Source organism: Lineus longissimus, chromosome 6 (assembly GCF_910592395.1).
Source record: "Lineus longissimus chromosome 6, tnLinLong1.2, whole genome shotgun sequence".
In the NCBI taxonomy this organism is placed as follows: Eukaryota; Metazoa; Nemertea; class Pilidiophora; order Heteronemertea; family Lineidae; genus Lineus; species Lineus longissimus.
In genome coordinates this window covers 1,533,590-1,557,126 of record NC_088313.1, presented here as the reverse complement: position 1 = coordinate 1,557,126, position 23,537 = coordinate 1,533,590, and the positions used below count along the sequence as shown (strand labels likewise).

Here is a 23,537-nt window from a genome sequence, read left to right as displayed (position 1 = left end):
AATCGATAACGCATAGAGTGGAAAATTATTCCATATCATTTTCCTTCATGCCGTGATCACTCTGGTATCATTTTCTGGCGACCATGTCCAAATTAATGTTGAACTGCGTCTGCAAATTACACACGCGAAGCGATCGTTCTTAACATACACCACGAAGTCGCTCGGAAACTGCGTTGTTACAACGACCAAAGTAATTTTTGCAGAAACTACTGGTAGATGAACGATCAGCTTTCTTAGTAATACTACTGAAACGACAAATCCAGCTTAGTAATACTGCTGAAACGACAAATTCAGCTTAGTAATACATGTTCCACTGAAACGACAAATTCAGCTTTTCTATATTTCTTCGCTGCCCCGCCATCTTTTCCCTCATATCCTTGTAATTATTACTCCGTATTGGTCCAACTCCTTGAATTATGTGTAGACGACATGGCAAATACTGTTGGGCCACAGGCTAGGACAAGTCAACAAGTCAACAAGCTCAAGTCATATGAATGTCCTTCATGCAGTAATTACTACTGCTCAAATTCAATTGTAAGGCCATATTCAAACTGTACCCTCGGTAACATATCCAAATAAAGATGTATCAAGCAATCGTGGGCTAAATGTCGACTCAAAGGGTAGCATAACTCGTCATAAACGTGCAGATATCAGTTTTTATTTTATACTTGAAAATGCAACGCCAACGAGAAGTTCCTTGAAGACTCTCACTCTTCCAGACTTCCTTCCAAAGTCAGCCTCTACCCACCACAGGCTACCCGACCTTTCTACCCACGTCCTCTGAAACTGAAGAGGCAGAGAAGCCATAGCGATAGCCAGACTTGATTAGTCGCCTTTGTTCTATTACAGAGGAAGCCGGTGATGGAACAGGACAGTGGTCAACCCTGCTTGGCATTTACTGATTGAAGGCCACTCAAATAATGGCGGGATGTGGTATGTTAGTGTTTACTGATGAGACACGAAAAAAACTACTTCAATCTTCAACTGCAATACAAGTATATCTAGCGGTATTTCCTTTGATTTTGGGTGGTATGCTCACGTCTGTGGATGGCTGATTATGGGAACCATGGGGAAGTTTTAGGAACAGAAGACGACTACACAATCGAAATGCTGCACCACATTCTCTGCATCAGACGGGCTGGTATTAGGCAAGAAATATAATAAGCTAAAACTTTTGGCCAGCCTCTTCCCGTAGGCGAAGTCCTGATTTCATCTCCCAATAGAATGTGCAAGTCGACCTAAAAAGCAATGGCATTCAGAGATATACCAGTAATTACATTATGAATTAATGTAATACCGTGAAGGCAAATCCGTTCACAGAATTTACTGATTGGATATCACACGTTTGAGTGGTCGCCAATTCCATTTTTTGCACAATTTCATATCAACGGAATTTGTTGGCTTTTTGTGACAGTTCGTCGTGTGGTCGAGTAATTCCTGTGAAGCGACTCACTCACTCGCATACAAGGCGAACTGCTTGGGGAATTGAGGAAAGTAACGATTACATTTAATTTTTTCCCAAAATGGGCATTTCAAGCGAAAATGTGTTATTCATGTGTTTTAATCTCTTGGTAGCCAATTACTTAGTTCCAACGAGTTATACATTTGGCTTTACCAGCAGACTGATAGTTTAAAAATATCCTGTTTTGCAATTCCATATAGCATCATACCCGATAGCTAATATTCAGCCGCAAATGCAAGATATTTCTGGGAAGAGATGACACAAACAGTCCGTTCAAAACCGATTATGATCGACCGGCATCAACAGAGATGTCCATGATCTAATTACTTGGACAGGGCATCGACAAGAGTGACCCTGTCCACGCCATTGATCCGATTAATCGGATTTTATGTTCATCCCAGTTAACATTGGTGATTAATCCCCCTTGTTGGTTTCATCCTGTGGATACGACGTGTAGGCGGATAACGTCACTGTCTATTGGTTGATCAAATATCTTTATCTCAAGCAAGATAGTTCACTCGTCTGGTATTTTGATGAGAGTTGGACAATGGACTTCAGAATGTTAGTCCGTCTCTTACAGTAGGGTCTAGGAATGTCGTTTGAATCAAGGTCCTCGGTATTCATAGTCAGTAGCGGCTGTCTAAGATGGTAGCGACTACAACTCGACATAGTTCCTCAAAACGGCGGAGAATTTGATATCTAAGTTTGGTACGTGCTTTCACCACAGATTTCATTCGGCGACGGGCAAGGTTTGCCTCTGTCTATTCAAAGAGGCTTGAAACGAACAGGTACATCAAGGATAGTTGCGGGAAACAGGATGACTCAGAGATGCACCAACATTCTAATATTTCATGCATAATTAGTTTGATCAAAAGCTTCGCCAATTCAACCCCCGCAAATATAGCCCTGTCAAGGCACGAGGGAATTATGCAAGAAAAGTAAAGGATAGAATATTCTTCCTGCACGAAATATCAATAGCTGTTACGGAGACACAACTACGGTAAAAACACTATCTCCTGTGGACCTGCGACCAGCGATTCTTAAGAAACCAGGAGGAGATAAACAGTCAGCAAAGCAAATACGCTACGGAAGATACTTTATGCCAGCAGAAAAACAGATGACAACAACATTAACAACAGAATAACCGAGTAAAAAGTAAGCCCTGCAGTTGACAGATACGACAGTTCGCATAAAAAGATCCTGAGTAGTAATCAGCAAGCCAGCCGAAGGCAAATAACGGTAAAAGAATTAAATAAAAAAGTAACCCATGTGACATGGATGACATGATGACATGATGACAAGTCTTTTGACAGTTTCGTCGATTAGTACAATAGATTGGATATTGGTTTTTGCTATTTCTGAGAAGGAATACACAACTGGAATACAATATGGACCCTCAAGCAGTCAACAGGACGCCTAGTTTGTGACAAACGACAGGATGCCTTCCAGTGGCTTTTGGCAGATCATGAAATATTCCACTAAAAAGACAAAAAGAAGTAACTTCGTCTCTCTAAGGTCTCCAGGGGTATGTCAAGTTCCCGCTGGCGCTGAAGTCTGCAGCTTTAGTCCCTGACGAGGCGGAGAAACGACCTGGGAGCGAGCAGGTTGGTAATCCCTCCCGAAGGTTTCTGCTGCACATGCTCTAGAATGACGGAAATGAGTGAGAACATCCGGCTGCAGCTTCCTAAGCCCCCGGGGTGAGTTGCTTCCTTGATCATATAGGAAAGCAGGCTGCTTGTCGTCTATTGTCTGTTTAGGTTTAATTGTGTGTGTGGTACTGAAAGTGTGGCGGTGTCGTATCACTTTTTGCACGGCGAGGTCGAAAAGTTTCTCACTTTTACCCGGCGGGGCCGAAAGGTTTGAAAATCCTACGAAAGGTATTGGAATTTAAAAATCCGCGAATGTGTGAGAGGATTTGCCGCGGGGTCATAAGTGGCCCTACACTTTACAAGCGATTTACGAGAAATTTCGAGACGGATGCAGATTTAGAGAGGTTTCCGTCAGAAAAACGAGAACTGCTGTTCGTTTAGTGTAAAATTCCGAATCCTCGATAGAGGATGTGTCGTGACTGCCTTCCATCAATTATGAATGAGGATGAGATACTGAAAAAGAAGGTGCCCAATTCATGTCTAATAATCAATACATGCATGACAGCATTATACTCAGTGTAATATGATGACGCTGCAAATGTGTGTCAAATCTAGGCATGCAAAAAGGAAGAGGAGCGAGAAATTGTTAAGGCTAACGAATCACATTACAATGTAGGTCTCTGTTGATGATAACTGACGCCGTTGATTGGGTATAGAGAATGAAAAGAGAAACGAGGAACGCATGAAAGCTTTCTCATTGCTGCTCATCAGGAAAAATGTGTCCGGGGAAGAGATTTTCTACAGAGATAAATTGTGAACCAGCCCTAATGCATTCCATCTTTACCACTTCCGCCTGTTGCAGTATACTATTTGCGATCAACCCTCTCCTTTCTCAGCCTTTGAAGAATAGAAACCACTTATCATTTAGGGTGTTCCATCTAAAATGCTTATGATGGTCAAGTTCTTTCCCGACGGAAACTTACATCATTGACCTGTTCCGAAGATGCCACTGACTCGGTCAAATCAGTAAGCGTTTTCGTTCCAGTGTTCTATTTCGCACCTGTCGTTTACCCATGGTTGAAACCGCGCTAAACGAAAGATTGATGGTTCATTCCCAGGTCCCCAGAAGGTATTCTTCTTAATGGATATCCATTGCCGTCTTGACTCGGGTAATGGACTGGGAAATTAGGAACCATCGCGAGTTGATAGGCGCTTGTTCAGGTACTTGTTGAGGGATTCGGCCAAGGCGCGATAGCACGAAGATCGATGCATCATCGCATGGTGATATTCGCCGATTTGGTCAGGAAGGATTGCAAATTTGCACAGTACGAAATGTATTAGTTGCTGTTATGATATCGGCAGGCTCAGTGAATCAATAGGATTGTGAAGTGATTCAGACGTATAAGACTGATCAGCCAATACCTTTGATCATAGAACCAGGGCTTACCCCTTATAACTTGATTTCCATTTAAAGAGAACTTCCTTACTTTAACATGTTTCCCATTGAAAGTGAAGTTGAGAACTTCCTTACTTCAACATGTTTCCCATTGAAAGTGAAGTTGAGAACTTCCTTACTTCAACATGTTTCCCATTGAAAGTGAAGTTGACAACTTCCTTACTTCAACATGTTTCCCATTGAAAGTGAAGTTGAGAACTTCCTTACTTCAACATGTTTCCCATTGAAAGTGAAGTTAAGAACTTCCTTACTTCAACATGTTTCCCATTGAAAGTGAAGTTGAGAACTTCCTTACTTCAACATGTTTCCCATTGAAAGTGAAATTCCTTACTCTAATTTGTTTCCCATTTAAGTGTAAAGTAGGCCTAACTTGCCTAATTTGTTGCTGGCAGATGCCTTTCAGAACCTTTAATAACTCTGACAATGCGACAAAACTAGTTTGTTGGCGTGGCTTAGTCCTTAAAATCCAATAAACATTCACAAAGTTTTAACCAATACTCAGATCTCGTCTCGCTGTAACGACGTGTCCTCATTACCGTGTCTATCCTTCTCAAAAGCTTTCAAATCTGCGAAGGTAATGAAATTGAGTTTATTGCTATAAATTACAGTCGATAAGCCCGCCGTGATATCTAGGGGGACCGATTGAACTACTCCACATCATCGGCAGACGTACAACTCGATTTATGTATGTTTTGAAGCGACAGAAGATATTCCCGGAGCGCTCGGTTCAATGTCAAGATGGTGGTGAGCTTCCAAGTCTAATACATGTAGTGTCTCACCACCGCAACATTGTTCAGCATATTCCAGGACTAGTGAGTCGACAGTTTCTGAATATTGAGATTCAATATACTGATAGTGCTGCATGTAGACATAGAAGATCACGTGGTTTGTTCAAAGCTGGCTGCGTGCAGTCACCTCATGGCCCAAACATGTCGAAAGTGGCTAGCGTTCCTGGTGTATTCCATATTCTCAATAGCATCCCGCGAAGTTACTATTTATAGCTCACAAGGTCATTTGCATAAGATATTGATGACGTTTTAGTCACGTGACAGTCGGACATCGACACTTATTTCTACGCATTTGAGCTTATTTCAAAGTCAATTATCTTTGACCCTGCATTGTTTTTAGCGTGAATGATACCATAGAGTCAGAGAGAGAAATATTCAGATCAATTATGTAGTATTTCCAACACTCGGACATGTGCCAGATTGAATCTAACTGCCCTAGTTAAAAAGCCTGAATCCATTACGAAACCGCATGTTTGTCCGACATTGCCTGTAATTCAGCGATGGGGAAATAGAGGGCAGCAGCTGCAGTGACGTCATCTTCGCGGAATGCTATTCGTAAGGTCCGAAAGAAAGGATCATGCAGCCAAACACTCATTATGATGATGTCAATGACGATGAAATCAGTCGTCTGTTATTTACAATGGTCTTTTCTCGTATTAATAAGACTGCCAGTATCGCCTCGATACATGATTTGCGTCTTCGCCGCGTTGGACACAGCATTCGTATTCTTCATCTCTGTCATGTCTGAGAATCTAATGAAATAGAATTTATTGCCATATAAACCGGCGTAGATCTTCATGGCCGTCATGAGATCTGAGGACACAAATATTGTATCATTCTTATCGCAGGCGCAAAATTGGGCTAGTTGCGTAATCTGCTTAATGGAATTGATGAAGACATCAGCAGTGCTAGGCAAGACTATCAACACGGTGCACCACTGTTCCAATTGCCAGTATCATTTGAAGGTAACCCCCGCCAAACAGACATATCCGCATGTACTTTTTACAAGAGTAATAGAAGTATATTCGCCGCAATCTGGCCAGTGTTGCATGCTGTATAAATGATTACATGTATAAGTACTAAACAACGCCATTACATTACATGTAGTTTGAAAACCGCCAAATGATGTTTTCTTGGACATGGGAAACATCATTTGGCGGTTTTCTAATTCGCCTAATTTGCGTTTATTAGTATCCAGACGCACAATCCCCGGCTTAACGATACTAAAGGACGTAAAGGAGGATACGTAACATGCATAATTAACGGGCTTGCCAAGTTACATACATCAATTATTCGAACTAGTCACGAATTCATTGAAAGGGTGCTTTGATGTTCATCAGTTCGTGTACCAAAGAGAATAGTTAAGATAGTAACCAAGTCAGTTTGCCTGGGAAACCAGACTCTCCACGTGAGAAATATAATTGCAGCCTTAGGCGCCAATTACTCAGCGAGACACTACTTTCAATTTGCTATTCCACTTGAGCTTGGAGATACCTAAGCATTTTTTCTGAAAGCATTCTGGCTAATTTTCACAGTTTGACAACAATGTTCCAGATTCTTCCTGAGATACAACTGGCTCATATTCTTGTAGTTAAATTGGTTGATAAAAACATTACTATGCTTTAGAACGTATGAGCGTCTTGTACATCATTATTTCTGGTGGAATAATTTGGCATTGTTTCGAAAGCATTCGTAATAACGCTTTTAGAGGCTAGGCGTTCCAAGTTATTAGGAATCGCAAATCCCCCGAAACGTGGCTGTAAGTTACTTGGTTGGACCCTTGCACCGGGTGGCGCATTAATATCTTGAAACTCGAATCCTTCAAACATGTTATGAGCTTGCCGAAAGTACGATTACATAAATCGATCAAGTTTGAGGTGTTTTACGATAGAAGTTGATATCTCGCTGTCGGTATAGTTGCCTCATCAAACACCATTGTAGTTTCGCCCAAATTCTCACCTCGCTCTTGGCCGACGTGAGCTCCACACTCGCGGACACTTCGGTATCCGTTCCTTGGGTGTATTTTGACGGTAACCAACTCGATTTCCCTCTTGTAACACCATGAACAGCAAGATGAAGTGGATCAGTTGGTACAACCACCTGTTTCCTCTAAGAAACTAAATGCCAAGTGCGTGTGGTTTGCAATTTAGTTGTAACAAGGTTTTTACAATTGTATAAACAAAATAATTACTGGGAAAATAGCGTTTAACCTGGTGCAATCTTACCTACGGCATGTATGGTAGATTCACAATCACAAGGATTTTCTTGTTGTCATGTAGTATTTACTTGTTTGTTTTGTTCATTCTTCATCGCTAGTTGAACCAATAAATCAGCCTCTATAATCTAGTAAGATTATAGAGGCTGATTTATCAGCTTTCAAGATGGTGATCTACAGAATAGTTACATAGCGCGAGGAATGTGCACGATGTGAAGAACCAGGGATATGACAGTGGCGGATAAGAGGGTATGATTTTCAACTCACATGTAGCGGGAAGCAACCATCACTTACACTAGCAAAGAACACAATTGAGTCTGTGTCCAAGCTCTCCTTTCTGTAATTGCAAGGTCAGCTGACAACTCGGCGCTTCTGCAAGGTCTGTGCCCGCGCTGGCAGTAATTTTGGCCTTAAAAGCCGCTTAGATCATCTAAACTGACGTTTTTCTCTGATACTGATTGAGCAACACAGGGCTCTAGAAATCAATGGGGACACAGAACGCTGTCAACAACAAATTGATACGACTCCATGCAGTCAAAATTAAAATTGACATTTCCGCAAAAAAAATAGCGAGCTTTTACGCGACGTTGGAGGGAAACCGCTGAGTCTCTGTCACCTCGGAAAGAAAAATACAGCGATGATCTTCATCGCCACGCAGATGCTGATGACGTCTTAGAAAATCCGCAGCTTCCTTTTTCTGAATAGCCATCACGACCGCAGCATCTTCATCATCGAAAGATACACTAGCCTGGCCATACAGTTTTGAATGAACTATAACCAATCGAGAACTGGTGACGGATGTCAATGTCGGCCAGGCAAATACCTCAGGAGTTAGATTCGCGAAACAACTTCATTCTCTGTCTAACGCTGAGCTCTCGTTCTTTGAAACAACCAAGTATCCCGTAGGGATCCAATGATCCGCCAGTATTATGTACCGAAAACATTAAAGGTTGTTTAAGTGGAAAATCGCGCATGGGATTTAAGACGATGTTGGATGCAAACGTAGCGAAGTTGAAACTGCCATTTAATTGAGACACATTCGGTAAACATTTCGTTCAATAGAGCGAACCATTTTTTAACAACTGCCAAGTTGATTGTGTCTTCAGTTGTCACAGAATACAAAACTACTAACCTTTAACTTTCTTCCAACTAGATACGACGAAGAAATATCTTGATGAGAAATGACGTTAAACCCAAGTTTCTTTCTTAGGGACGCCCGTATTATAAGATGCTGGCATCATTGTAGGGCAGACGATTCCTAGAAATGTATGACGTAAAGTATTACAAGGTGTTACCCTTTCCATTTCAGCATGTTCTCGCCGTATCTTCAACCACGACCAAACCGATAAGGTACCTACAACTGGTCATCAGAGTTGGTTTTAACGCCAAGTTGATTTATGTCTTTCCAGATCATGCCTACTACGACCCGGAGGACATGCAGGGTGTCAACTTCTTCTCCTCGGCGCAGAAGGTGACTGCTGGAGACACGGCCGTCCTTCACTGTAGCTTCGACGCTATGCCTAGACAGTACATGCTGCTTTATGGATATGATAGTCTCGTGGTGAGTCATTAGCCTTCAATACGGTACCACATCTTTGCATCACTCCACTCCCTCAATACAATACATCTGCACCCTTACTTACACTTTCCTTCTTTGTTTTTTGCTGAAAGCACGACAGTCCTTTCTTATAATTTCTTTTTTGGAAGTGACTATTTGGCAAGCCCGGCTTACCAAACAGCGACTTTTTCTTGTCCTGAATGGAGAGCCGAACTCATTAATATTAAAGTAAAGTCTCCAGCTCGTCAAACAGGGTAGATTTTTTACCTGTTTGGCAAGCCCAGCTGGCCGAACAGGGTGGCTTTTTAGTGCTGTTTGGCAAGCGGCTCTCCAAACAGGACAAAAAAAGATGCCTGTTCGGCGAGCGGCTTGCCAAATAGACCCGGCCTTTTTTATAATGTCGTCTTGTTGTGAGTTCGTGCGGCTCACCTTGCCTGTTTCCCATGACTTACCCCTGTTCTTGGTCAATCCTTCAGCCCACTCTCTTCCATAATGCTTTAGGCTGTTGGAGACGTTATCATGTCGTCCATTGCGCAGCTCTCTAGACTACTGATGCAGAAACTACACGTATATTATGGTACTACTATCGAGGTGACTGACCGAGTGTTGGTCTCGCCAGTGGCGGCCGACAAAGAACAGCTACAAACTTGCTGAATTTCTCTTATCCATCTCCGTTTTCGAAAGAAGGAGCTGGCAAAGCCGCTTTAGGATGATATACTCTGTAGCGACCTGATAACTGGAGATTGTGACAATGAGGCTTATCCTCTTGACCGTGACTTTTCGTCGTTTTAGCTGAGTGTGTAAAAGCGTCTTTAAACTCTGACAGCGTATATGATTTTCATCCTCGTTTCAGCTGGAATGGGTTAAGGTCGAACCAGACGGAAGGGGGAAAGTGATAGCAGTTGGCAACCGGCTCCGAACGCTGGATGCCAGGATGCAAGTCCTCAAAGTCGCTCACCATCGAGCGTTGTCCATTCTCATAATTCGTGACGTCAGAAAGGAAGACGCGGGAAAGTATCGGTGTCATCTTAGTTTGGCGACGATGAGGCATAAATATTTCCATTTAGAAGTCGTAGGTAGGTTGATGTATAACATGATCGTATAACCTCTTATCAATCAGTGGGGTAGGAATGCCATGATGGTGCCAACACAGCTTTTCCTAAATAGTACCGTAGAATTTGTAAGTAAGAAGTTGGTCTAAAACTCATTGTTTCATTCCAATTGGACCAACATCATGACAGTGATAGTGTACAAGAATCAGTTGCATTTTGCATTCCGGTCTCAGCTATTACATCGACCAGTAGACATAAATCCCATCAGAGAAGGTCGCAATAAAGCCAGACGCTGCGACGCATTCCTAATTCCTCTTAATCAAAGATAGATCTTGGAACACGTTCTCGGACTTGCTCTTATTGTCTCTGTGCCAGTCTGGAGTCCAGAAACTCTCCCCTCCTGATTGACTCCACTACTTCATGTAGAATCTTTGTTGACGTCCCTCCAGCCCAGGAACTCGGTTGCGCATCTCGAAGAAGCAATTACGCGGGCCCGTCGATTTTGACTACAGCTGCGCATTCAGGCCTCTTTGCTTTAAAAAATTTCCTGGGCAGCGCCACGAGTACTCAACTGCATCTTATTCAGCAACTGCGCCATCTTTTCAAATTGTTGCTAACTGATCTCCTATTCAATTTCAGAGCCGACGTTGAGCCTCCAGCACAACGACACCAAGGCAAACCTAAAGGAGGGAGACAAACTGGTTCTTTATTGTAATACCAACGGTTACCCGCCGCCGATGGTTTACTGGACAAGGCGAATAAAGCACGGGAGTAACCACTGGTCAACCGGGGACTATTACATATGGGTAAGAACATTTGAGAAAGACAGGGCAAATTATCAACAATAAACGGCCCTGGAAGTGAGTGGAATACTGTCAGTGCGAATATCAATTTTTGACTATCCTGTGAGAAGGAGAGCTGTGTTAGTCCTGTTGTCCTGCCTGTCCTGTCCTTTGCTGTGACGATTGCGGTATACTTTTACATAACTACCTGAACTTTGTTTTCAGGGCAATTCAATATCAATTGACTTCCTCCAGCAGTCAGAGAGCGGGACGTACTCCTGTCATATTGACAACTTCGTGTCAAAACGTGTCAAGATTGACTTTGATATAACAGTCTCAGGTAAGATATCTCACGATATAACTCTACACCTATGAATTTCCGTGTCTAAATAGACCCGTGTGTCAAATCCCCGTGTCTATTAGCCCCATCGAGCTCGATAGGGCTAATCGGGGGCTAATTTAGACCCGTGTTCAACACAGGTTTTTTGATAGGTGGAATCTGAATAGACACGGCAATTGCAAGTTCTAAGATCCGGCGACAGATGGCGCGGTGTAGTTGCCTCGGTATTGCGCATGCGAAATTCCCCTCCAACGGGAAAGAAACACAGGAGAGCTCCCTACCTACAGCGCACCTGTCGCCGGGGCTATTAACCATTATCTAACACCACTGATAGGTGTAAGTGCGCCCCGGGTTTTTTGACACACGGCGAAGACACGGGTCTTGAAAAAACACGGGGTTTTATGATAGGTGGAACTACGACTATTTGGTGCATGATGCAATTCCAAGACTGTCCCCGGTGATTCGATCTGAGCACAACCATGCAGTTATGTCACACCAAAGTCGTCGCTGATACTACGTGAGAGTCTAACTATATTTTGTGGTATCAAACGCATCTAAGATATCTTTCTTCCCTTATAGTCGCACCCCAGTATCTCCAGGTCTACCAAAATGGCATCAACGTGGGACAACTCAAGGATGGACCTTGGTGGCCTCTCCCAGAATACAACCGAGCATTCACATTGATGTGTCAAACGCAGTGTAAATCGCCGACGGATATTTTGTGGTACAAAGACGACACACAGATTCTCGGACAACCAGGAGAGCATGTGGTAAGTGTGGGTCCCTACTAATCCCCCCCCCGCGCCCTCTCCTCCAAATTGTTTTTTTGGACAATCAGGATAGCACGCCGTTAGAAATGGTCGCTACTGCCCCTCTATCGCCAAGACGAATAAAGCACCCTATCGCCTCCACACAGATTCTTGGGCAACCAGGACGGTATGTTGTAAGTATGCTCAAACACCTGGAATCAGTGTGTACTTCAGCTTGAAAAGTTCGGGTGAAGGGGTTTTCTTCATGATAATATTTATAATGGTATAAGATGATGGTATAAGAGAGCCGGCGAATCTGGAAACTGGAAGAAGAGGGAGCGTGCACTGCATTTCTCATCAAATTCCTGGACAGGTGTGTTCCAAAATTCCATTAGTAGTCAATTTTAAAAAGTTTACATCAATTAGGAGCCGTGCGTCTGGTGCATCCGCTTGGATCCGCGCCTGATAAACGTACATGAATGAATAATAACAGGAACATTTTTCGAGAAAAACACGAAAAATATCGATTCACCGGGGTTCGAACCCGTGACCATCCAATCCACAGTGCAACTGTCTAACCGCCGAGGCCATCAAGGCTTTAATGATTGACCGCGATTTTCGTTGTTCAAGTCGTCGCCATATTGAAGAAGCGCCATGATTGTGACGAGGTCTCGCTGGCGGAAGAGTAATTGGGTACAAATAGTTCCAAGCTAATCGTATTACTCAATATTGCGACAGATTCTTCTTGATATATCGTATTCATATAACTCGGTGATATAATAGATAATGTTCGTAGTTGATTTTAATGTTTGAATGGCTTTCTCAAAAAGGTTTTTAGAAGCGAGGTCAACAGGGTCAAAAGAAATAGTCTTTGGCGCCAATGATGTCAGCAATGGCGGATTTGAATTAAGATTCGAGTCGACTCTTTTCGAGTCGGAAATGCGCATGCACACGGCAATCGTATTTATATAGCTCCGTGCACGTGATTTGAAGGGACAATTTGGGTGTGGGAATTAGGCGACCAGGAAGATGATATGTAATTTGAATCTATCCGCCTGCTCATCACTGTAGGTACAAACTAAATGCTACTCACTGATACATGTACATCGTTTCAATGCATGCCAGACCACGCTGCCGGTGATCAATAAAGCGACGACAGAGCAATTAATGCCTCTACATGATTTTGTTTTAGAAACTCAGAGTCCAGAAGAGCCGGCATCGACATATAAAGTCCGAACTAATCTTCCATAGGTTTAAGCGGCGTGACCTTGGGAACTACACGTGCCGGGCCCAAAATCTGGCGGGACATCTTCAGTACACGTTTGAAGTTGACAGTAAGTTCAGAAGGTCTTTCTGGCCGTCTTTGAAAGCGAAGTAGGTCTCGTTCTAGGGGTAATAGAAATTGGAGGTCTTTCCCGAAACACATCCACTGTCTGACGAACAAAAATTCAAAATTCAGTCGTCAGAAAAGATGGTGAAATATTTACATCACAATTATTCCATAATGATCTTTGAATAGTTTTCTTGGATCAAAGGAGTTCTACAAGTGTTCCTGGTGTTTTTAAAAAACACCGATGATTTTCGTCCCACCCAGTTCAATGAGCTTTATGTTTCTTTTCAGAATTGAAGGAATGGCCTCCACCAACCACACTATGGCAGGACAGGCACAGCACCCCCTGGAAATATCCACGGCTCCACAAAGTGGACACTGACGACGAGGACATCAACCGCGGGGGCTCGGGTGATGGAGCGGGACAAGGGAGCGGCGACAAACAAGAGGAACCTGGGCAAGAGCAACAGATCATCAAGATCACAGCGCCACCTGGGCTGATGTCTCGGAACGACCCCATCACGCCAACGCCGCCGGATCCATTCCATAGCAATATACATTTTCAACAAATCGACAAAGATAAGTTGACCAAGGATAATAAAGCAAAGGACAATGCGGATACTGCAGAGAATTATATCCGACCCGCGGCAGATGCAGCGTGGTCAGGGGACGGATCCACAGAAACCATGGACGACCCGGATGATGAAGATCTACACATTGGCAGTGGTCACCATGGCAACTATGGGAAATATGGTAAACAACATGACGAACATCATCCAACAGAAAACCATGGCGAGATGTATATATGATACACGTCGGCTGTGTTTTTATTTTGTTCTATTTTGACCTGGGGGCTTCTGGAGGTGAAAGGCCAGAAATCATTGACCCTACGCCTTCTTGGATGTAATAGGTTGCATCGAAATGTACAATGTATGAGCATTCAGACTTAGTTTGCTAATTCGAGACATAAAAAGATACCACCCAAAAAAAATCAAATTCTATTCATTTACAATGACGTATATATACGTCATTTGCTAACATGCTTAGGCCTATTCATGACGTGTAAAACACAAATCATGACGTAAAAAAGCCATGACGAAAGCATCCATCATAACCATGTAAAGCATGAAGACATTCTTGACATCTAGGTTCTTCACATCCACCTAAATTAAGACGGCGTTGTCGGCAGATAGGCCTAGTTGTTACAGAGGATGTCGAGGGCATCATCATAAAATATTACAAATAATATAGCTAAGCATATAATATTCACATCATAATAGCATAAATCATCATTGAAATTTTGAATGCCAAGTTTAGTTTATTCTCGGATTTGTTTCGGCTGTACTGTATGTGCTATCCAAATAATATCATGAAAACTGTAAACATTTTAAATGTTAAACCTTTCGCGAGAGATATGTCATGCAATGATATTAAAATTGGACTTGAATTGAAAATACTGCAAACTATTTAATACTAACAGGGATATTAGAGTAGGATAGAATAAAACCACAGACTTAAGCATTATGTCAACTAAACGCCGATAAGGGCGCAGTAAGACGCTTCAAAATTCGGAGATGTAACGCTTTCTCCTAAAAATCACACGAAGGGGCCCATAACGGCACGCAGAATTAACCCCTCATGATAAAAGAGATATCATTTAAACAAAGGAGAAAATAAAACGATTACATGCATTGCCAACGTCAGTTAGTGCCGTGACGTCATTGCACATCTTGCGTTCTCCTAACGGGTGAACATGTAACTACTGAGACTAACATTTTGTTTCTTTGCCCGATCTTGTATCAAGCAATGCACTTTACCGCAATTGTTATACGTTGTTTTCTAATTGCTAATTGCTTGGGCGACACACGCTTGCGGAGATGTTTAAGTTATTTCTTCTACGCGCCAAAATCATGAATCTGGCTCAATCTATGGGCGCCGCCAGAGGGGTTGGAACACTGTCTTTCTCTCTACTCCGAGACGGATGCACAGCTTCTGACCCAAAGATGCGTCAAGACGACATAAATCCAATAGAGGGAGGTGTCTGACCATCACACGCAAAACTATATTCAGATTTTTCTGAGCATGGTCATCTTTGAAAACCTGGCGACGCCTATTTCTCATTTATTTTACTCATTCGTAATAGTTATCTTGTCTTCTCCTGTGATTGATAAATGATTGGTAAGCTGTATATTGCTTCTTTTAGTGTATAGTGTATAGTGTGTATGTATATCTGTACATCATGAATACTGCACACTGATTTGCGAGGCCAGTTTAGAATAGACCTATTTACAGAAGATACAGAAGAGACATGTACGTACAACAATAAATTCTCACCGAATGGAATGCGCACTGCACGCGACGAAATTGAGATCGAAATAGAACCCTGGATGCACTGGGTTTGATATCAAGCAACAAGCTTTGAAAGTACTATTCCCCCAGCCCGACCATGTAACAGCTGAAGGACAGTTTCTTTTGAACCGGCTGCTCCTGATTGCGCGATGATGACCGCTCTCTGAAATGGAATGCTATGACGCATCGGCAATACATCCCGAAAGTGGTGGCGACGCGCAAATGCGTGTCTTTCCTCACGAGAAAGGGTCTTCACGGATATCACTGTGAACCCTTTCGTAGGAGTGTAATCAACAACTCACCCAAGGAAAACTCTCTGCCTGCGCCTCCTCGGAAAAACGTTTTTCCGTCTCTTATTTCTGTTGGCCGTTTTTCTGAGGGATACCGAGTACGTGCATTTTTGATTTCTCAGTCCAACCTAACATAAGATTACTATAAACTTGGTTAGGAGCCGTCACGACTCTAAGGCGCAATCGGCTGCATTGTAATGAAGCACATGTAGTTATAACGCACAGAATTGGCGCTGAACACACAAAGTCGTGGCAGATCATGAAGGCTTTTACGGTACTTCTTGGCCACAACTGCCATATTTCTCCTTGTTTGTATTGTTATTTCTATTAATGCACCACTAGTACACTGCACTTTGTTGGTGTTGATGGATGTCTAATAAGAATTGTCATGTTATATTGATATAATAAAATGTGGTTTTGTAGAATGTAGTCCTCTTCTTCCTTCATAAAGGAACCATATAACTCAACACGGCAGTCATTAAGCCGATCCAGAGAGGAGCCGTCGTCTCCAGTGACCAGGCTGTTTCAGGGAGGACATCGTGAGAGAGTCGGGGCATCCAGAGGCTACACTCGAAACCCGATGAACTCACGAACTGAGGAGCGTGGTTCTCTTTACTCCACATGGCGGTAAGGCTCAAAGGATATCATCAGGGGTGGTTGTTTTCTCACCTCTCACAGGCAGGTAACCTCGACCCTATCCGCCGCGCAGCGGAACGCCTCGTTGATTTACCCGAGGCGAGCCGTGTACACAGTGGATGCACTGTCAATACCGACGGCGCTGGTATTCCTTGGCTCGAGGTTGCCGATCTTTGAGAGAAACACGTGACCGGACACCGGAAGCTTACGCCCCCAAATCGAGTTCATGACGAGTGAATTGCCGTCAAGTACCAGTCTCTGTAATGAGTGAATGGAGGAGACTGGTGAATGAGTCTGGGGCTGTGGGGCTCGAAGACAACGCGCCTGTAGATGTCTTCTGGTGGAGAACGGTCATCTGTCCTCTCAAGGTTGTGAGGAGCTTAAAGAAAAACAGCCTAACTATGTCTTCAGGGAGGTGGATGATACACCTCCCTGAAGATATAGTTAATCAATTTAGTCGTTATTAATTCTTTCCTGTACATATTTTGACATGGCTCAACTTTCAGACAACTCATCTTTGTCCGGAAGTCAGACTGGTTGTGAGAGGCGCAAATAGCATTCCGCGAAGTTACTATTTATAGCTCACAAGGTCATTTGCATAAGATATTGATGACGTTTTAGTCACGTGACAGTCGGACATCGACACTTATTTCTACGCATTTGAGCTTATTTCAAAGTCAATTATCTTTGACCCTGCATTGTTTTTAGCATGAATGATACCATAGAGTCAGAGAGAGAAATATTCAGAACAATTATGAAGTATTTCCAACACTCGGACATGTGCCAGATTGAATCTAACTGCCCTTGCTAGAAAGCCTGAATCCATTACGAAACCGCATGTTTGTTCGACATTGCCTGTAATTCAGCGATGGGGAAATAGAGGGCAGCAGCTACAGTGACCTCATCTTCGCGGAATGCTATTTAAATTGTCTTCAAATGACCCAGCCAAGTAACATAATACGAGGACGGTATTTGAGGATGCTATACTCGTACTGGGCCATTTTGAGGCCATAAGACATCAAGCCTCAATGCATCAAGCATGTCAAGGAGAGCGATCCTCTTGTTTTCTCAATGGGCTCAATGCCCCAGCCTCAACAAGTCAAAAACAATTAACATGGTTAGGGGAACAATGAATGAAATATACAAGCTTTCAATTCAATTTGAATTTTATTGCATACAAAAAGATATCGTATACAAAACACAATCACACGTTATTCAAATTTGTTTTCAACAAAAAGAAATAAATATCATGGATACTAAAAAAGTTCTTGCAATACATGTACAACAAATGTGAAAAAATCTTATTTACATTAATAATACATGTATAAGAAAGGTGGCATTGCACCCAAGCCAGTGAATCAGTGGTCCTGAATTTACAAATTTACAAATAAATACATAACAAATATATATATACACGGGCATCAGATTTGCTCTTGAACAATGATAAATATATCAATATTTGGAAATATGTTCTTTTTGATTTGATCTTAACAACTTTTATGGCTGTTCCACCATTTTATCTACCAGCACTACATGTAGCTTAAAGTCAGGGACAACCTTAATCTTAACAATAAACACGGAAAAAAATACCGGAAAACAGGCAATGTTTTATTCTCATGTTACACATTTTGATTGGAGAAGTCTCTGTATATATACACCTTTCCAGAAATGGGGCGCCGAGTGTCCGAAATAGTGATGTCATAAGGGGAAACTAGGCCTTATGGTGGAGGGACAAAGGAGATAGTCATGGTTGACCAACACACTTGAATGCTTTTGATGACGGACAAGGGGGAAAAAGTTAGTTCCAATGCAAGCCACCAATTTCGGGAAGCATGTATATACAGTGACCAAATCACAATAATTAGAAGGACAGATATTTTCCAGTAAAATAAGAAAAAACAGTTTTTAAGACTCCTCTGAAATCCCACGAACAATTGTTCAAAACTTCAGTGACAACTTTCAAGATGTTGAACATCTAGGGCCGAATTTACAAAGGGTGTTTAGCTTAAAACAGCGTTTAATGTCTGAATAGACAGAGTCAGGGCCTTGCAGGGTTTCTTCATGAAAACCGCATTAGGCCCTGAAACTGATTATGTAGAATTTACACGCGTCTAACTCTTAAACACCCTTCGTAAATTCGGCCCCCAATGTTTTGCGTAGTTACAATAATCGATACTTGCGAGTAGTACATGTACTTATTGTGTGCATGCTGTTGCACTGTAAATATGGACGGAAAATTTATGAATACTTCACAGAATATATCGTGCATTAAACATTTAAACATAGAAAAGTACACTTAACACATTGCTTAGAGAGGACAAGAAGACCTCATACTATAGCACTACAGCATCTTAGCCCTGCAAAAACTGAGCACAATATACTGTGGACGGTGACGAATATATTTCTAGACATCTGATTTTGAAAAATACATTCGTCGGTATGCAAACATGTAACATGTGAGGTATAAACTAAAATTCTAATACTATTTTTGATAAAAGGACAATAGTTGAAAAGGAGGACGGTAAATACTGAATCTGAACCATGACATTTATGGCTTGCCTTAAACATCAAATACGAGGCTGTTTATTTACCCGGCAAATACGAGGCTGTTTATTGTGAATAGTTAGATTCTGTAAACGGCCACATTTTCCTGCCTTTTTTCATATTTTGACACCTTTCATAGAACTGAATCCAGGTTTCGACAAAATAATTCGTTACATCAACCAACATTTATTTGATATAAACAAAGTTTGCCCAAGAACAAAGTATCACAATTCATGTTATACATCAAATACTTCATAAAGACTGGCAAGATTACTTGGTATTATGCAATCTCAACTTTCATTTACAGCCAAACCTCTCTAATAAGAACACCATTAGGCTGACAAAAGTTGTCCATAATAGGGAGGTGGACTGATTACAGAGGTCAAATAGTATAGAAACTACCCATTTGGGACCAAAGCCACTGTCCTCAAGAGAGAGGATGTCCTTATAAACAAAGGTGTCCATTCAGGGAGGTTCCACTGTCATTACTGTAAGTGTAATACATGTACATTGTATGTAAAAAGATTTATGAAATCAACTGAATCCTGTACAGTTTTAAGTAAGGAGCATGTCTCAAAATGTCGATAGCAATTTCATTAGAATTAGACATTTGATACACCAAAAATGCTTTATAAATAATTTATCAAAATAAAGGTTCTACTGTACTGTACTGCAACACCTTCACATCAATGAGATAAAATGGAGCTCTTCAAGCAGGTCTCAAGGGAATTCACATACCAAACAAATGGTTCAAAGCCAAGAAAAGCAATCAAAATGAACCACATCTGAATAATCCGTTGACCCCCTTGGCAATTTCCTCAAAAACGTTATTGTCTCTAGCATAAAATGTAGGCCTACACAGTGTACAGGCTTTGACGGGACTACAGAACCGAGTACTCAGTGAGATTACGCCTGTAGACCAAAGAAAAAGACAACATTGAACTAAAGACTTTGGGATTTTAAAAGGTGAAAGATGTGTTAATGGGTTTTTAGTCTGTAAATATTCTGCATGTCTAAAATAATCGCAACAGGATGCATCATTGCAATTCATGTTCTACACCTTTTACACAATACCTGTCATTTATTGGCTTTCCCTACGAACATAATTCTATGGGCTATTTTCGGAAAGCCAACTGCCCTGGGACGATAAAAATCCATGGAGGCAAATAAAGAAGTTTTACAGCATACACTATTAACACCAGTAAATGTAGGCATACTGTTAGTGAAACAAAAGAATATGGATATTTTTATATCACCAGACAAATGTGCACAGCCAGAACCAATTTCCCTATAGTCACAGCTCATTGGAGCGAGAGTAACTATTTTAAAGACCCTTTATTCCAATGGTTCGCTTCATGAGGTAATGAAAGCATGAATGCTTTTTAACATGCAAAATGCAGCATTAGTTTCTTATGGCCAAGGTACAGACCATCGAGCTGAACAGAAAAATATATTCTGTGACATTGAAATGTTCTTTCTGAGAGACCAAAAAAGAAAGAAATTTAAAAATGTTTTTTTGTTCTTGTTGGGTTTGAATAAGGGCCCCATGTCAACACTTTATAATTTTCAAACCCTATTTAAACTAACATTTTTGGATAATGACTCTGTGAAGGCCTACCTAGAATTCAAAGTACATGTAAAGCCACTTGGGGTAAATTACCTACAGAACATTATTTTTTAAATTTAGGCTTATGCATCATAAAATTCTTTTATAAAGTTCATGCTCTGATTTGAGTTTAAAATAACCTTTCCACCACATACACATCCATACACTACAAAATACAGCCAAAAGCATGGGCATTTCAACATAAAAAGGCCAATTTGTGATGTAACCATATCAGGCCTAGTATTTACCGACTTTCCCCAGTTATGTATCGGTAGACTAATAAACCATGACTGTTACATGTATTAAGGCCCTTTGGTAAACCGACTCAGGGAATTCTTACCCAGATTTTAAGAACTTAATGTATTTACTGCAAATACTCTACGATTGTATCAATGATTTGGTTCAGTTTGTGGACACAATCTGACCCTGAATACTGAAAAGTGCGTGTGCAGGTTCAAGGCAATTCACGACGTCAGTACGTGTATGTGACTGGCTCTGGCTGAATGATCCACATACTGTCACATTGGGGGAAAAGTGGGAAAACAGACAGTTTTGAAAATCTTCGAACAGATTTAAGAACACCAAACTTCTTAGGTAATTCGCTCAGTAGTTTTCACACAGTGGCCCAAAAGAACAAAGGCATTTACTTTTGAAGAAGCCCAGACCAAATTTTAAATAGACCCAATATTACTATTATTAGTAAAATTAGCGATACATTTTTTCCGCTCTCGATAGGCCGACAATGAACCTTTTCCAATACCGTTTCAATAGCAAATCTAAATTTATTTACATGTATTCCTGATCATACGATTGAATGCACATTCAACCAAGCTCGGCCTGGGACGTCAAGGATGACACTATACTATATTTTTGTGTGAGAGAGACAACCACAAGGGAAAAAAACGTCAGTAACGATAGTCTCTGAAAGTTGACCGCAGGCACACAGTCATGAGGAGGTCTGTCCCCAGAAAACTTTGAAATCTGCATGCCTGACTCTGAGATACGAAGTCAGTCACACAATATCAAGCGATTAACACGGAGGTGACGTGACTTCGTGGATTGCATGTACATTGTGACTGTGAGCTAGGAGGTCAGGACCCCCCTTGTACCAAAAATATGTGACCCGCTCTACCAAAACTAGGCGCTTGTCGCATCTGAACTTGACAGGTTGATACGGACTTGTTGTTCATTTCCCTATTGTAGACCTTTTGTGAAATGTGACCAAATCAGTTTGTAATAGATTTCACAAAAGGTCTACAATAGGGAAATGAACAACAAGTCCGTATCAACCTGTCGAGTTCAGATGCGACAAGCGCCTAGTTTTGGTAGAGCGGGTCACATATGCAGATACACACCAATGCAGATGCTTATGAAACAACACAGAGAGACCAGTCACCCACGTCCGTGTTAATGTGACTCTGAGATAACCCCCACGGATAACGAAATATTCAATAAATATTGAATGATGATCGCACTGTAATATGAAAAGTGTGTGGCAATCGCTAATACATTTAGCAAAGTTACATAATGGACGGACTATGTCTAACACTTTCTGACACCTTCAAAAACAGCCCACAAACGAGCAATTACTGTCTCCGCGACATATAACAATTATGGCTGCGGTGAGCCAAAAAGGTAGAGTAAGTATTATAAAAAGTGGTCACACTTCTTTTACTTTTTATATGAAAAAGCACCCTTTTGACGGTGGCCATGGTTCAAGTATTTCGGTTTTAGTAATTCACAGGACTGACATCTTCTTGAGGGAGTCAAAATGTCCTAAGGCGAGACTTTTTTTATTACTTGGTGCTCGGATTTTTGGAGGAATATATTTTTGAGGAGGACGAAAAACAAAAACAAAAAAAAATGTTTTTTTCCAAAGATTTCATGGTCTCGAAAAATTGATAGGATTTCTCAAAGTCGGAGGGAAGGATAAAAATAAAATTTTTTCCTAAAAAAAGTAGTGCATTTTCACACATTGAACAGTCAGCAGCCAGACTCATAACAATAGACTGGTTCTCGTCATAATATCTACTGTGGATGCATTAGGAAAGGACAAGAACCAGTCTAGGTCTGGCAGAGCTGGTCTGGCATTCGCACTTTCGATTCGAATGATCAATCCGACGAAGCTAATTTTAATTCAATCATGTTGAATTTTGATTTTGAAAAAAATATTTTCGATCATTTAAGTTACTGTCGGAGCTCAAAATTAAATACAAAATTTTTTTTTTGCAAGATCGGTTATGTTCGAATCGGCGGATCCGAGACTGGCTAGATATAAAATTTTTTTTATTCTTATTTCGTACAACGGGAGGTCGGCGGATTCGAGCACCAACAAATAAAAAAAGTCTCGCCTAACTGAAACTACCATAGTGTTTAGCTGCTAATAGTGCCAGTGTTACGCATATTGATTTTTGTTACACTTAACTGATTGAATTGAATTGGATTGAGAGGATGAATGAAACCTTATGCAAGTATCAATTCGTGTCTTGTACCCCCCCTCCTCAAGGGTACGACACCTTATCACCCTATAACGACATCTTAAGGCTCAAGCATCACCCTTTTTTCACCAATGCTACTTTTTCTTTCGTCAAGACATCACCATCAACAATATATCAGTTATCACCGTCATATAAAGTAACCGAACTAATTCTACTGGGTAAGGCTGTATGTTCGACAAGACATCGACACATTAGCATCCTTATTCTTTCCAGCTTCGCCAAATTTTCACTAAAGGAAAAATAAATACTACTCAAGCATCGGCAAAGATTAGTGGTGATAGCTTAACTACCCT

At 41.4% G+C, this 23,537-nt stretch overlaps 1 protein-coding gene across 3 annotated transcripts in view; it reads left to right on the top strand.

Moving 5' to 3' along the window:
- Nucleotides 1-16,385, top strand: part of LOC135489642 (neurotrimin-like) — a 77,952-nt gene extending 61,567 nt beyond the window's left edge. For all 3 annotated transcript variants that reach the window (XM_064775080.1, XM_064775078.1, XM_064775079.1), the window contains exons 3-9: nucleotides 8,920-9,071; nucleotides 9,922-10,144; nucleotides 10,760-10,926; nucleotides 11,128-11,242; nucleotides 11,822-12,012; nucleotides 13,184-13,325; nucleotides 13,613-16,385. In XM_064775080.1, the coding sequence (XP_064631150.1) occupies nucleotides 8,920-9,071; nucleotides 9,922-10,144; nucleotides 10,760-10,926; nucleotides 11,128-11,242; nucleotides 11,822-12,012; nucleotides 13,184-13,325; nucleotides 13,613-14,130 (1,508 nt within the window). In that variant the 3' untranslated portion in view covers nucleotides 14,131-16,385. The remainder of the gene's footprint in view (nucleotides 1-8,919; nucleotides 9,072-9,921; nucleotides 10,145-10,759; nucleotides 10,927-11,127; nucleotides 11,243-11,821; nucleotides 12,013-13,183; nucleotides 13,326-13,612) is intronic.
- Nucleotides 16,386-23,537: the final 7,152 nt, after the last annotated feature.